The sequence below is a fragment of the Maylandia zebra genome, linkage group LG20 (assembly GCF_041146795.1).
Source record: "Maylandia zebra isolate NMK-2024a linkage group LG20, Mzebra_GT3a, whole genome shotgun sequence".
Classification (NCBI taxonomy): domain Eukaryota; kingdom Metazoa; phylum Chordata; class Actinopteri; order Cichliformes; family Cichlidae; genus Maylandia; species Maylandia zebra.
The window spans coordinates 24696277-24712745 of record NC_135186.1 but is presented as its reverse complement, the minus strand read 5'-3'; the positions used below and the strand labels follow the sequence as shown (position 1 = coordinate 24712745).

The 16469-nt window shown below is 43.2% G+C and overlaps 2 protein-coding genes across 13 annotated transcripts in view; both read right to left on the bottom strand.

The window, feature by feature from the left end:
- Positions 1 to 5029, bottom strand: part of plxnd1 (plexin D1) — a 71941-nt gene extending 66912 nt beyond the window's left edge. The window contains exons 1-2 of the mRNA XM_004546129.5: positions 3656 to 5029; positions 1794 to 1970 (exon numbers count right to left, since the gene is read on the bottom strand). Of these exons, the coding sequence (XP_004546186.1) occupies positions 1794 to 1970; positions 3656 to 4867 (1389 nt within the window). The 5' untranslated portion in view covers positions 4868 to 5029. The remainder of the gene's footprint in view (positions 1 to 1793; positions 1971 to 3655) is intronic.
- Positions 5030 to 6879: 1850 nt separating this feature from the next.
- Positions 6880 to 16469, bottom strand: part of tmcc1a (transmembrane and coiled-coil domain family 1a) — a 46328-nt gene continuing 36738 nt past the window's right edge. For 11 of the 12 annotated variants that reach the window (XM_004546124.3, XM_004546122.3, XM_076878840.1 and 8 more), the window contains 4 exons: positions 13545 to 13802; positions 12609 to 13300; positions 11362 to 11497; positions 6880 to 9068 (listed from right to left, as the gene is read on the bottom strand). In XM_004546124.3, the coding sequence (XP_004546181.1) occupies positions 8754 to 9068; positions 11362 to 11497; positions 12609 to 13300; positions 13545 to 13802 (1401 nt within the window). In that variant the 3' untranslated portion in view covers positions 6880 to 8753. Of the gene's footprint in view, positions 9069 to 11361; positions 11498 to 12608; positions 13301 to 13544; positions 13803 to 14913; positions 15157 to 16469 lie in introns of those variants that run through there. The other variant, XM_004546127.6, reaches the window with a different exon arrangement.

The window sequence follows — 16469 nt, the reverse complement described above, 5'->3', positions numbered from 1 at the left end:
CCTATTCAACCAAGAAGTGCTCAGCTGCTGTGCACTCATTCTTTCTCTCTCTCTGTCTCTGTCTGTGCACGTGTGTGTCTCTCTGTGTGTGTTTGAATGTGTACCTGGGTGTAAAGGAGAGAGAATAAAGATTGATAGAGGTGGGGCAGGAGCGACAGAAAGAAGAAAGAGAAAGAGATAAAGTCTGTTTGTTTGGAAAATGAATCAAAGGGCCTTTTATATTTGAGATGGAGTAAAAGAGGAGCTGAGAAAGAGGGGATGGCGAAGCGATGAACTGAGAAGTGGAGGGGTGGACCCACTGAGGGAGTAAAATTGGAGCGAGAGGGAGCGAGATAAAAAAGCGGACACTGCGAGAAGCAGAAAATGGAAGTCAGCTGTAATGGGGAGGGAGAGACTTCATTAAAAAATGCATGTAATTACAAATTACTTCACTGAGGGCTCTCTCAAAGACAGTAAAAGAGGCCTAACTTAATCTCAACCACTGTTCCCCTGTGTTTAGTCTGAGCCAAACTCACAGTCAGAATCACATTACACACACTAACAGCACCATTAACCTCTGTAACAGCTCTATCCTGAGGGCACACACACTCACAGACACTACCACACACACACACACACACACACACACACACACACACACACACACACACACACACACACACACACACACACAGAGATACATAGGCAAACAGTGAAAGACATAAAGATAAAAGCACAAAGCATGTTGTTTCCCAAGGTCACCAAAATACTGCACACCCTATACAACAAGGTCGACACACACACGTAACACGTAATCACAGGGTATGCATTCATCTGAGTAAACACATGGAATCACTATACCAGTCACATTGGCTTGCAGACAAAGTCAAACACCTAAAAACACAGTCAGACCTGCAATCTAGCAAACAGACGTACACAAACACGCTCATACACACCGCTGCTTACACCATGCCAACCAACGCGGCGCATCCGCTATAAACCATCCAAAAACCAATTACTGCGTGCTCAGCTGGGGCTAAAGCAGTGCCTTCATCTGGGGAGGAAAACAAGGAGTTCTTTTAGCAGGTCTAAACAAAACACCCGACAGCAGAATGGGTTTAATGTTGTGAAAGGTACTAGGCTAATGCAAAACCATAGGGTCAGAAAGCTTTCAGAGTCAGCTTGTGTTGTTTCCACAGACAGCTGAAGTGCAGCTAGTTGCATATGCAGGCAGATCCGCTGCTTAGGAAGCTCAGTCAGGGGTGACGAGGAATGTGGCTGAGACAAAATTAAGGAATGCTGGTAATTGGGCAGGAAAGGTTTTCACAAGCTGGACCTTCTGCAGATGTTTAATAGCTCAGACTGCACACCAACACATGTCGCAAATGAGTCATAAGCCGTCAACCGCTGTTAGACAGCTTTACTGTGATCTCACAGACAATAGTTTAAGAGACATTAAAACTCATGATTAGGACTACATAAGGTTCGGGATGGTTCATGGATCAGCGGAATGAGGGGGTTGGTTGGGTGGTGACAATGCAGGGAAAATCTACAAGTTAAAAGGAGGCATTTCTGCTTTCCCTGTGGTGGCTCGAAGTGTTTCATCACACACATAGGTTTGGTTTATTGTAAGAATCGGCAGCCACATCACAGCAGCACTACATACCTTGTAATGTTAGAGTTTTTCCAAGCTTCGGGGCTCAACTACATTAAAAATAATAACTCCATTCAGCGGTTGAGGTTAAGCTTGTTTAGAAAGTTCTCAATCACAAGGACTGAGAGTGTATGCACGCTCATGTGCGTGTGAGACTCACCTTACGAAGTCGTCCATTACTGGTTCCCAGAAAAACCACGGTGTGGTTTTGCACGTTGTCCACAGAGACTGAACTGAGACCCGGGTATTCAAGCAGAGGAATGGCCCTAAGGGGTCTTTGTAATGCCAGTGGGTGCTGCAGGTGGGCTGCACCGCAGTCCAGCTGCTCGGGCTGCAACTAGAATACAAACAGAGTGAGAGAGAAAGATCAATTCTCATCAGCTTTCATATGGAAGCATGACATGAAGATTAGAAGAAGGAGAGAGCTGGGCACAAAAGGAGGCGTGTGGAAAGCAAGGGCTGATAGAAGCTATCACACTGGCGTTGCTCATTCTGCTAAATCACTTTTCAGACATCTCAGTGAATACTTGAAATGGGCTTATAAGGGTCTTCAACACTCATAAGACTTTGCTTTTGTCAAATCCTCAGTGGGCAATGATAAAACATTAGTGCTGCGCTTGGATGAGCACCAGGATCTATTGGGAATTCTCTGAATATTTTAGAGCACACAAGAAAAAAAAAAAGAAATTAAGCACACTGGATATTTGTAGAGTCTTTTCCCACGGGCCCTTCTGCTCGAGGCATCGTCTCTCTTATCATAAATTGTGTCTGGCTTTCCCTCAGTGTTGGCCTTCAAACTGTCGACTACAAAAAAGATCACATTTCAACGGCCACGGCTATGTAAATGAGGAAAGACTAACTTTAGTCTATGAGTGGTAAGTGGGTTGTACTGCAGCAGGAGAAAAAACAAAGGGCACAAATCACTTTGAACTAAGCAGTTGTCCATCTCAAAAAGGGTTTGTGGGCGACCGGAGATGGTATTCAGAAAAACTGGTCACGAGAGGAGTGGCCCCGGGGCCACGGCAAACAAGGCAGTGCCAGCAAGGAGGGCAACTTTCTGACCTGACAGCACAGTGGTGGCGAGACAGTCTCCTTTGACCTCAACTCTGTCAGTCAAAACCACCACAATGAAAATCTGGAATTTCTCTGCATTCCTATGAAACTGTGGAAAGCTTTCAATGCTTGTTATTGTTAGGCACCTTGAACCAGACAGCGCTTTTGCAATGCTAAAGTTTCCTTGAGGACACACGTATGAGTAGGAAGATTGTAATAAAATACACGTGATAATATTTGATCACGTGCTTGGAACAGAGGAGCTATTTATCGGTCAAACATTGGGCTAAATTTAGAGTTGAACTTCAGTCAGAAGCACACACTAAATAAAAATGTCTGGGGTTTTACTGGAAAACATAGTAAACTACTGACCCCTTACAATCCTCACATTTGGTAAAAGGGGAGAGTTGCTGGATATGAGATTAGTCTCACCCTTCCCACAACCCTCAGTGTGGCTCTAGAGGGTCTTTCCAGCTATCACCTCTACTCCTAACATGGGAGATCCTTTCTTTGAGTCAACAGTTTGAGGGTTAAAGAGGATAATTGTTCGTAAGCATAAATGGAAACTGTCAGAGAGTAGCAGCAGACGTGAGGGAGTAAATCTTATTGCAGCCTGAACAACTGTAATGGCCAAGAGGATTCATAAATCTCAAGCAGGTTTATTGGACGAGCACGTTTTGGCACCCAGTATAACGAAGAGAAAAGAAATAAAAACATATGAAATAATGATGCAGAAAATATCTCAGTGACGCTGACTTATTTTTTTTTCTCACTTTCATGTCAAGAAATGGATAAACTGATCTGTAAAATAAGTTTCGTTTTCAGCAAAGCTTATGCTAAGTTTTAGAGTGCGTTTTATTTGACAGAATGTATATATTTCATTAACATGGCAGCTTAAAATCAGATCAAAATAATTACATAAATTAAGTATTTTTATATTGCCTAATTAAATGTGTACAAAGCCCTTACCACAAGGTTTCCCTTCTGGATGCAGGCTGAACCGGAGCCCTGTATCACACTGTCCAGCACCTGAACGTCGCTGCTGGGAGAGTTTGAGCAGTTCCTGCGGCCTTGCCGTATCTCCTCCTCGATGTCTCCAAACTTGAAAGCGCAAAGTGCAGACTTTCTGTCTCCCTTAGAAAACACTCCAAACAAGTATGGCTCGGGGCTTTTCCCATCACCTGCGTGGATCTCCGTGGGGTACACGGACAACACCCGGTTGTAAAAGTTCCCGTTAAATCCACACTGTAAAGGCATCTGGATGTAGGATTCAGTGAGCTTCCTGCTCTCTGGCCCGGTGGATTTTCGGGGGTTCTCGGTGTCCAGGCATATCCTCGCGAGGATGCTGTTGGGCTGGCTCTCCTTGTGGCCCATTTTCGCATCATTATTGAAGGCAATATATGAGTAAGTCTTCTGGATGAACGCGTGTACGAAGCTTAGTTTATTTTTGGTTTTAACCTCTTGTTTGATCTTGAATACATTATCCTCGGAAGGGTTAATGTCATAGGTGAAAAGTCTGGATAAATCCTTGATGTTCAAGGAGCGGATGGCGATCTCCGGGGTGTTTTCAAAACGCAGATCTTCTTTGCTGTGGTTTTTGGGGAAAAACTGAGTTCCAGCCCCTGTGTATGTCGCCCCAACCAGAAGCCGGGTGTTTCCCCCGTGGCTTTTGAAGATGAGCCCCACGGTGGATGCGTTCGGGTGATTGGCAGCGATGTTCAGCATGCTGGGGAAAACAGTCTTCTCACCCTGGGGTGGGAACTCCACCGCTATTTCTGAAATATTATCCATTTTTCTGAGCTCACAGAAGCCTTGATACACAGATCCGCACGCAACCACGATCCCTTGCTCCCGGTCCAGTTTCAGGAGCTTGTTGTAATTGTCAGTGAGGGATTTGGGATGCTCGCAGGGAGCCTGGGGAAGCTGTGGCGCATGGCACAACAGGTTGTCCTCCACCGGTCCAGTCCTCTTCTCCACTTCAGCTGTCAAGGTCCCATTGAGCTGGTAAATTGTGTTAACGGTAGCCAGGTAGACTTTTCTGGACACTGGATCCACCACGAAGTTATTGGTCTGATTTGGAGACGCGAAAGCCTGTTGGATGTGCAGCGCGCTGGCACTCCGGCGCGTCTCCAAAGCCAGGACGCCGAGAAGCAGGACGGCTATCTCTATCGAAGGAGGCATTTTTCCTTCTGACCGGCTTCCGCGTGTTCTGTGCCGAGGGGTGCATTGAGCAAAGACAAAAATGTGTGTTTGTTCCTACTGCGACAACCCGAGAGGAAAGACTGTTTCCTGCTCAACGCCTAAACCCACAGTGACGCGATAAGCGAGTCGTGCTTCCTTTTCAGGCTGCCTCCTCTGTCCCTCTCTGCCTATCGTGCAGCTCAGCAGTCACTCTCCTGGGGCACACTGAGCCACACCGCCTGGGTGATATTTTAATCATCTTGACAGAATAGACAACAGGGAATAAATAGTTCCAACTGATTTGGTGTTGTGCATTTTCTGGACATCGCCGCACAAAGGACAAACTTATTTTGAGTCAGGTTTCAGCGCTGGTTATTTAAAAATATATACGTATATTTATTTATAAGCAAAGCATTCTTCGATTACAAATATTAGTAAAGATGGACTTTGCTGCGAGCATGGGGCGTTAACTCATTAACCCTGAAAAATGGCACTGCCTCCCTCTTAATGGAACGTCCCATCAAAGCGCTCTGTCAGCCCAGTCAGCTGTGATTGATCTTCGTTCGTTGATTAAATCCTGATTCCTTTCAATCACTCAGGTACAATAACTACTATTTAAGACATAATGTGAAGTCGTGCCATATGAAGTCATAATGATCATCTTCCTTTCAAGGTGAGCCACTTGATGAGTCTCCACCCGTGCGTGGTTCCGCTCATCTTGGGGTTAATGGCGGGTCACAAGCCCACCTCCTGTGCTTCCCGGTCCCTCGGCTCTCAGATTAGTTCTGCAGATCCGGAGGGTTTCGTTTTGGGCACATACGGCACGGTAAAGACCGTGAAAGTGCTACCAGATGGGCACATCAGCACACCTTTCCGGTTTTTGACATTCACATCTATCCAACACTGCTTTTGCACGTTTTACCTCATAAATATTCAAGCACAACACATGTGCCCCCACTCAAAAATGCACGAATATGGTTAGCATCCCCCCCCCCTTTTTTTTTTTTGCTTTCTCGACGGAGTGTGCATATGCTCACATCTCTGAATAGAAATGAATGACTCCTAGTCGAGGAAAGACAACAAGTGAGTCAGACGCTGCATAAATCAGTTTGCAGGGGAGCCCGAGAAAAGTGTTATCTCTGAATACATGAAATAATTAAAGTTGATGCTAAATCGCGAGCAATCGCTTGTGCCTATTTACTGCGTACTCCTCTGGGGGACAAACCCACTCTCTCTCCACACCCTCCCACCCCAACCCCCAATCTCTACTTGCAGCTTTCAGTTGGGTAGATAAGTGCGCTCCGTGTTTACCTTGGCGCACAGCCATGCGCATCAAATCTGGCAGTGTAGAAAAGGAGCAAAGTGCTCCGATAAAGTGCAATATAATGACCCCCCAAGTGCAGAGCACAATGAATGAGCCAGTGTCGACACAGTGCGCGTGCATGTAAGTGCAGACTTTCGTCAGGGAGTAGGGAGCCAGCGGCTACAAGGAGGTCTGGCAGGGATGCAGGGACAAGGCGCAGTCTGGGGCAGAACTGTCAGCATCAAATATCCATAGTGAGGCGTGACCGCTGCGGTTTGGTGCAGCTCAATCAAGAAAACGACACTGAACCGAATTATGCTCCATGTGTGGGTGCATTACAGTGATATAAAGTGGGGGTACACCCGATCTCTCGTTTGTAATAAAAACAATATCTGTTGCTGCACAAGCTAACTTTTGGCATTTAAGACCCCCTCCTCAGAACCTGTTTCCTTCCTGATAAGGAGTCACACCTCTTCTCCCCACCCTCAGAGCACACCATTCACACAAACTGAACACGGCTTTCATACTGAAGGAACGTCAAGGCTTTTCCAGGTAAACGAGCTCCATCTAGCGGTCAGGAAAAGCATATGCAAGATGACTTTAAAAGCACACTTTCCACTACAACACTGCGAAGAAGCATCAGACACACAAGAAAATAAATAAACAAAAAGGAAACATGTCTTTTGAAGAAATACGGAATGTGCATAAATTAGTCAGGAATGCACTTTATTTATTCCACACTTAGAAAAGGACATCAGAAGGCACTGAAGTGGTTTAGCACACAACCCAAGATCAGAGGTGCTGCTGCAAGGACAAACTAAAGTCAAAGGTCAGCTCACTCCCAACTTGTCTATTGTACCTTTGATTACACATCACTGACAGATCAATAAATCTGCCTACTGCGGTTCAACTTGAGAGGAAACAAGTTTACTCACATTTTGACAAAAATGCACTGAATTTCCTTGGTTTTTTTTTTAATTTCCTGTAGAAAAGCATGTCAGCAGTTTCAACCTGCATCAGCGCTTCACTTCTCAGAGAGTGTCAAGCTTTGTAGTCTCTATCAAAGGCCTGACCTACATGCTGTCTATCAGTGTGCTAAAGTGCAGCTGTACAGTTCAAATGATCACAATGTCTGTTAGGAAATCAGCTTCTTGGCATTAAATACAGTGCAGACTAGTTAACGTGCTAGGTCATCTTGTAGTGTCCTTGACTAGATTAGAAAGTGAGAGTAAAAGAGAGGCCGAATGCCAAGCTCTACTCATGGAAGCAAAATGTGTAGAAACACACTACTGAGCATCTGGAGGCAAGGTCATGTTCAGATTGCGAATTACTTTCCCCCTTACAAAAGTTGCATCTGGCAAGACATTCATGACATATATGGAAAGAAGCCACAGCTGCTTGGACCTTTTGGGTGCTTAGGCATCCCTGGGCAAACTTCAGTTTGGCACTGGGTGATAACACCTTGACATAGCGATACAGTGGTACATTTAAAAAAAAAAAAAAGAAAGAAAAGATAACACGCAGGGAAACTGTGTCAGTAGTATAAAGTCACATACAGGCAATGTGCATTTGACTGGCATGGCAGTGGAGATGACTTGCACTGTAGATTTGAAGCAGCAGTATTCATGATGGTTCTGAGACAGAACTGGAAAAGCACCAGTGGTCTCCCCTTCTTTCTTAACTTGATCACATCATAATGGTGGGGTGGGAGGCCAATTGTCCTGGCAACCTAATTTTACTTGGACAACAGCCCTTTATCATCGCTTTTAAAAGTAAATCTGCTTTGGAAGTAATTTTCTTCATGACAACGTGCAGCACTGTATACAAGTTACAAATATGGCAGATGCTAGACAGCAGCCAGATGTTCTCTGTAGTATTCATGTGCTGTTTTTATGGTGGGCACACCATCTCAGCTTCCCCCTCTAGTCTTTGTGCCATTCATTATCTTCCCTATTTTCAATTCTTTAACTTTAAAAAAGTAAAAGCGATCTTTGCCATTAGAAATTGTACGTCTGCATGACACTCATTCCTTCAAAATGTTCTATCTGAACAAATTTCATCACAGCAAGAAAGGCGAAACTTCCAGGAAGGTTTTTCAGCCATGGTTCAAAACTACTAATCACAGCTAAGTAAGAGTTCTCTTCCTAAAGGCAATCAACCACATTCTCACATTTGCATGTCTCTACAATTAGACTGGGCCTTTGTGGCAGCTCTCCAGCCCAGTTTCCTGACTAAACTCCCCTTTGTGTAGAGTGAGAGGAGTGTAATGCTACATGGTACTGAATAAAATAACATTGAAAATAAAATAATATTATTAGAAATAACATTATAATTGATTAAACTCTAAGGGTAAAAACAGTACAATACTGCATTCTGTGAGGGATAACAACACAAAAGTTCGTTTTAAAAATGTAAACAGTCTTGTCCTTCCTAAATGTGAATGTTCTCTTCTTCACTCTTCTTCACTCTTCTTGCTCTTTATCCAGGCCGCTTCCAAATGTGCTCAGCTGAACCGACTGCAGACTGCAGCTACAGTTACATTTCTTGTTGTCACCAAAGCAACATGTGCTGAATGTAATCTGGTCATCCCGGGGGCTGCAGCGCACGGTGCGTATACCCCGAGAGAGCGTCCCAGTTTCTCCACAAGAAGGCCAGCAGGAGGATGAGGAGGAGGGTGGAGAGCGAGCGTGAGCGCGTCTTCATCAAAGGGACCACACAGTTGGCTACAGTTGAAACAAAGACCAGAAGGACAGCCATTAGGGCCAGCAGCACATTGATAAGTTTTCCCAGGAGGGTCCGGGCTGTGGCATTTTCCAACCCCTCCAACTGGACGACCTGCTGTTGCTGCTGCTGCAGCTCCATCTTAGAGATCCTGGTTTGACAGGCCTCCAAAGCCTCCTGTAGAGGACGACGAGAGGAAATCCATTTAGCTTAGTCACCAGTTTCATAAACATAAACTAATCCAAAGCACAATAGCAAGACACTGATCGTTTTACTGTGATTTAAAGTCAGATATGATTTTGCCTTTCCTTTGTTCTCATGTGTGGAAAAACACTGAACAAAAACATAAAAACTTCTCACTTGCCTGAGTGCAGCCTTTTATACTTTTGATTATTTTAAATAGACTCATGTGATCCACATTAGACCAGTGTGAAGTGTTCTTAATCATGTTTGTTTGTAACTGTAATTGATAAGTTATCCAAAAACACTTAAATATCCTGCACATTATCGATACATGTTACCCATCAGAGATTTTCAGACATTTCCTTCATTTAACTATATCTGCTTTTTCAGTAATCCTATTTTATTAGCTTAGCTTTATTGTACTTATATTGCTTATGCAATTTTACTTAATGATATTTTGTTGTTTTTTTTAGTTATTTGATCTAGATTTTAATCTAGTTTTATTGCTTTTATTACAGCATTTATTACATCCTGTTACTGAAATTTCAGTCATCTGTGAAGCACCTCAGGCTCCTGTTTCAATGAAAGGTGTTTTATAAATAAAGTAACTGCTGGTTCTGTTAGAGTTTGAAGTAGCTGTTGACAGTACATTTCATGGCTCTCTACCACCCCCTGCTGTGTAGGAAGGGAATGCTGTAATGAGCAATATGAGGCGTGAAAAAAGTTTTATGCAGGGACAAAACACACACACCTTAGCCTTTATGGACAAGAGGAAAGGATGCAAGTAATGTGAGACATTTTCAAGGGATAGTTAATGTTTTGAACCCCCCCCCCCCCCAAAACAAAGCTGATGGACAGACCAGGGCCTTGAACTCATCTCCTTGTGTACAGAGTCAACACAGACATTTAGATAAGGCAGTTAACTGATGGAGGGTTTGTGCACGACTCAAAACTTCAGTTTAACTTAAAACTGACACAATAAGGTCTCGTCTGACCAGCTTTCTTTAGCTTACTAGTGCTTAAGACAGGAAGGTTGAGTGGCCAGCCACTTCCATTATTTCAACACAGGCCCATTTTAGCGTTGGGAGGTCAAGCGTGCAAGCCATAAGTGGTCAGAATAAAATGCAGTGCTGCAACAGTAATAATAAGGCTCAATGCATTCTAAAATGTAATTACTCTGCTGCAGCTGCTGACACTCTTAAAGCCCAATTCACACAGGACTAACATAACAGTGGACCCCTATTAATATGTAATAATTGCAGCGGCCTTCTGTGATCTCAGTCTGGTATGATTTTGTCATGTTCGTCATTTCAAAGCGAAAAAAAAAAATCCACCAAAAATGATCTACTGTATTGTGCCACACACAGAGGTCCTGTAATAATATAATTTCAGTGTGAATTGCTATTTAGGGGAATTCAGCTAATTACATTTTGGACAGCATTTTAGATTCAAATTTACTTGGGCTGGTGTCAGTACACAGTGTGGTGACCCAGTCATAGAACAAACAGGTTTAAATCTATCAGAAAGGTGTGCCAGAACATTTTTTTGTTCAACATTTATTATTGGCAGCCTGATTTAGTGAAATCAGGTCTGTAGCTGCCGATTGCAGCTGTTCCAATAAAACTCAGACTTTGCCTGTCTGGGCCGAATGTATTGCACAAAAAACAGGCGTGGCGGCTGATTTTTAAAAATCACACGAGGGCCTCTGATAAAATTAATCTGGCATGTCACTTGCCGATGATGGAGGCATTAATAACAAAAATGGTTGTGAAACAAAAGCACTGCGATGAAAAAAAAACACCTATACACTACAACCTGTCTCACATTTCTCTATGAACTCATAATGTCACCAGATAAGATAACATTTTTAACTTCCAGTGACAATGACATCTGCCCTTTAATAACTGTAATAGCGACTGTCAACACAGTGACATTTTTCATGTTTACAATCTACCTTCTCCCACCTTAATTTATTTAGGTCTCTTTTTTTTATATTTACATTGCTTTTACATTTGTTTCACATTTTTCCTCCTTGTTTTATTGTTTTTTGCAGAGAGTTTGGTTCTCTAATAGACAAATTAAAAAGCCTCTTCAGACAAATCTGTGTGACAGTGAGAGATGTTGTCACTGGTGTGCATTTATCAGTTGTTTTGCAGTGCTTTGTTATCTATCATTACTTTGGTGTAATCACTACCATTCCTCATGCATATCTGTTAATGAAAATGAAACTGCTTATCATGATAAAAATGGGTGCTGGTGCTTGCTGACATTATCTTGAACTACAAACCTGGATGTCTCTGGCTCTTTCGTAGGACTGGTAGGCGATCTTCTCCTCCATGCTGGCCAGCTCCTGTTTAAGGTTGAGGATCTCATTCTGGTGAAGTTCTGTGAGATCGTTGAGCTGCTCCTCCAGACGTTCACACCTGAACGCATGCGTAAGTAAAAGAAGCACACACGAACACATGTGAGAGTCTGTGGCATAATTAGCTTAGACAAAGAAACGCACGCAGGAATTAGTAGGAATAGACCCTGAGGGCATCTGGCCACATGGCACCTGACTGAGCTGATGACCCGCCCTGACAAGATTAGGATATGCTTGCTCATCTGCTGATTCAACTAGCCTATCACAAGAGACTCGGCAGTATTAGACTGGCAAATGGAATGTGTGCCCAACAAGAGGCGATGAATCTATACTGTTGTTTATTTTGGCAGGCACATAAAGCTGGATGGACAGCAAAGGACAAGAATAGACATGAGTCAACTTGACTGTTTCTTATTTTTAAGATCTTTTAACAGGTTGGTATAAAATCCAGCAAAAAGTCTCTAAGTAGGGCGATGACACATGATTTATAAGTTTTACCTGTCTTTTTTTAATGTTTAGAAATGATTCCTTAACAAATGTCCGCTATGAAATAACTGCAGATATGTTATGGGTGGATTCAGCTCCTGAGGAGTTTTTAGCAGCATTACTGGTTTCTGGATGGAGTACTCCCTCCCCTGGGAAGGGTGAAAATAGCTCCTTAGATGCCATTTGTCTCTGTTGGCAATTTTAATCTAAGAGGTCAAACAGATCACTCTGAACTTGGACATTTTAGGAAGAAAAATGCACATGTTTCTTTTTCTATTCAAGCTGATCATTAGATCTGTTCTCAGTCCTTGTGCCCTGTGTTTTAAAGCTCATGCACTTTTGTGCTGTTCTCGGCTTACATGCCAACTGCTGCTTTGAGAATGAGTATAAAAGAATTTGAGCTGTTCTGATGTTAATGTTGATGAACTGTAGGTAAAAGGTTTCTTATCTACTGTGAGCTAATGCTGCTAATATTGGTAAAATCTCTCTAATGCACAAGCAGGCCAAGTGTACCTTGCGATGATGAATAGCAATATGCATAACTAAGATGGTTCCAGAGAAGTGTTTCTAACTATAGCAGGTTATTCCTGATTACGCACTGTTGACATTCGCGGGGATTTCTCGTTACACACTCAGGCATGTATGGTACAAACATTCTGGCAAGTTCTAGTTCTTTTTCTCTTTACCTGAAGCGTTCTTCCTGCAGTGCTTGCATAACAACTGTGTAGTCTCTTTGATAGTGGCTCTTCAAACCTTCCAGGCTCTCCTCTAGCCTTGCCTGGCCATCTCTCAACTCCTGCACCTCCTGCAGCAGCATGTCAAAGCTGGAACTCTGGCTCCTCTCCAGTGTGTTTCCCTTGGAACTGGGGGGACCCCCAGGGGCCCCTGTTGTGCTATTAGCCCCCACTGAGCCTGATGTAGCACTAGAGCAGTCATCCTCGCTACCATACTTCGGACTGGACTGGAAGTGATGCCCAGTGCTTCCCAGGGAACGTCCTCCAGTACTTGTCACACCCTCTTCTACTGAAGGGTCATCCAGAGAGTCTTTAAGTGAAGTGATGTTATCAGCGCTCCCGAATTTGTTGCGAATAAGGGAGGCGATCTCTCGTGGTTTGGAGACGACTGCACCAGCAGCAGAGTGGGTAGCCTGTGAGAAGCTGGAGAGGCCACCCTTAACACTATCCACCACGCCCTCACTGAAGCCTGTGACTTTGGCTCCGACATCCTTCAGGCCCTGCTGCATGTCCCGCAGAACATCCTTGGGCTGGCGTGGGATACCGTTGTGTTCCGCTTCTCGCAGCCTCCGGTGGTAGTGCTCCAGTTTCCTTTGCAGCTGCTGGATGGTCTGTGCTGACTTCTGGTTCTTTTTCTCAAAAACCTGACAGCCACAGGACAGGAATTTATTAGTCAGTGAAATGCAAATCAGTCCGCAATTATCCACTTAAATATATTTAGAAAGTTCCCTCCCTGCCTCTGAGGAAAAGCCAAGGTAAAACAAACTGATCAAACAGGTTTGGTGTTTATGCACTAATTGTGATCTAATCTCACCAGCCTACTAAAAGCACAAGGCAATGAGGTGCTGGCTTTAATACAAAAAATCTAACAATAATTCCTCGTTTCACCTGTTTGATGCGTGTGCTCTGCTGTTTGTCGGCGTTGTTGGCCAGTTTGAGGTACTCTGCAACATTGTCATCCCTGGCTGTCTGCTCGATCTTAATCTGCTCTGTGAGCTTGAGGATTTTCTGTTGCAGCTGGGCGATGGCCTGCTTGGTGCGGTGAGGGTCTGGGGTGATATCCTCACCCCCCTGGAACGAACTGTCTGCCCCACATGAAACAGACAGGGGTGCCTGGCCCAGGCCACTTACTTCCAGCCGGTCGATCTGAAGCGATGAAAGAGGAAAAAAAGACAGATTCAAGTACGTGAAGGGTGAGGGAAGAAATCAAAGGATTTGCGAGGAAAACAAAAAAGGGAGTGAGGCAGGGAGGAAAAAGGATGAATTGCAATATATGAGTTTTTGGTCATTTTGCTGACATGTTAAAAAAAAAAAGGAAACTTCTGCATTTTTGTAGCATGCAGACTGGAACGAGGCTAATTGAGTGGGTTGAACAGGTCACTTGCGGTCAGTTTAACTAAAGAGGAAGATGCCAAGTAAGCGGTTTTTTTATTCATGGACTTGCAAAGAAATGAAAGTTAAGGAAAAATAACTTTTGTCATTTTCAGCACATCCACACAAAACTCAACTCGAAAAACCTGGACTCTGATTTCGTTGTTCTGGAAGCCAAAAAACCCCAAAACAAAACAGGACTAGCAGGATATTAGATTTGGGTTTAAAGCAATTTCACAGATTTTTCTTCTTTGTTTTTCAAAATGACCCGATTTTATCAACAGACCACGAAACATCCGCGCAAAATCCAAACACCATCTAAATTGTGTTTCCTCAATTTTTCTAAAACTAGACCACCCTATCTGAGACAATGATGAATCTAACACCTTCAATCACAGGTCGCTGGTGTGATTCATTTCCTCAAACACCTCAGGGGAAGAACATTGCCAAACCTTTGGGAGAGACTGATGAAAATATTCTTCTCATCACTTAGTATTCACACAAAATAATCATCTGGACCTCACATCACACCATGGGGGCTCAGGAAGCACAGCAAACTTACACACACACACATAAGGGATTTACACGCACTGGTTATTCATCCGAGTATTTACTACTCAAATCCCCCATACTGCCACACCATAACCGGTAGAAACCAAAACACCGGAGGCTCACCTGTATTCTGAGCGGCATGACTAATGGATGACAGATGCAATTGTCAACAACGCAAAGTACAACGCATCCGGGAGAAACTAAAGCTCCCGATTAATCACTTTCCTCGTAAACATTGAACAAGAATCCAAAAGGAGCACCGAAAAAAAAAAAACTATCTTTAATAATAAAAAAAGTAAAGCGAATAAAACATGCGCAAAAAAGCGGCGCTCACCTTTCCGTTGGTCAAACGAAGGATTTTTTCCCAGTGCATTGTCCACACAGTGAAAGCGAGCTGTGCTTTTTCATCTGTTCTGCTCAAATTTCGTTAAAGTTTAATTGTATAAAAACCCCACAACGACTCAGTGAAGTTTCGCTCTGTAAGCTCCAGCTGCTCCAGCTCTACCGGCGACTTGTTGTGAAAGTTGAAGCACACCTGAAACTCAAGTGTACTTGGCAGCGCCTGAAGCTCCGCCCCCTTCTCCACTCCCTTTTCTGAGGAAGATGACATCATCCCTCTGGCAGCTTTCAAAGAGAGCGCAGTGCATTACCTGGGACCTTTTCTTATACCGCGTGACTGAATTTGCAAAAATAAACACAGTTGGGAGCCTCACAATAGATCAAGCCACAAAAGCTTTGTCTGTGATTATTTGAAACAACTGATCTGGTTCAGTTCTTTGTTGTTGCCGATTAAGTAGTAACTTTCTAACCTATTTTTTTACTCAAGTACTGTTAAAACGAGTTTTCGAGAATTTCAGCTTCATGATACCTCAGTTGTTTTGCTTCCACTATATTCATTTTAAAACTCTTGTTAGTATTCGCTGTGCAGATTTTACATATTTTTTTTCCTACTCAGGAAGAAACTGTTATAATTTACTCTGTGTGTAAGTACAATTTAGTGTTGGTCACACTAAAGTTGTGATAAAACGTTTACATACACTCATTGTGGGCATGAGTGTCAAAGTAATTTTGGGCTTTTAATTATTTCTTTAAACTGTTCTTTTTCCAGGGTGGAATGATTGTACAGCATACATCTTTAATCGATTTAGAAAACAAGAATTATTTATAATTATTTCTGGTTTTTTCCTAATCTACACAAGGTCAAACATATACACACAGGATCAAAAGTAAATGTACATGCCCATTAATATTTGTTTATAAATCCTTTGGAAGTACATCTCAACCAGACACCTTTTGTAGTCATTAATAACCTTTTAGCTGGATATTTGACCACTCTTAGCAGAAATGATTCATTTAAATTTGTTGGTTTCCTGGCCCCAAAGTCGGGGCTTTTGGGAGACCATTCAAGATGTGATGTGTACCGGTACCACTGACAGCAAAATAGCCTCAGAGCTTGATGCTACCACCACCACCATGTGTCTGTGAAGGTTCTCAGTCAACCAGGTCATCGTAGTCTAAGGAGCTTGGAAGTGTTCTTAGGTCTGAAAACCTCATCTTTACTCCTCCAAACATGCCTCTTGTCACTGTGACTAAATAGCTCAATCTTTGTCTCATCTGACTAAAAACCTTTTTCTAGAAGGAATTTGACTTTTCCATGTGGACAGCTGCAAATGACAGAAATGGGTAAAAAATATTTGAGATCAGAAATTTAAGAGGCTGTGCAGGAAAAACTAAGAGTTGGGACTGTCTGTCATAGAGGAGTACTTAATGGGAAGAAAAACTAGTTAGACATCTCTTTACAACAGCACGCGCACACGCACACATCCCAGGGCACATTCCTCTGAGTACTCGTCAGAATTACCAGCAAGAAAACAATTTAAACTTGTTCAC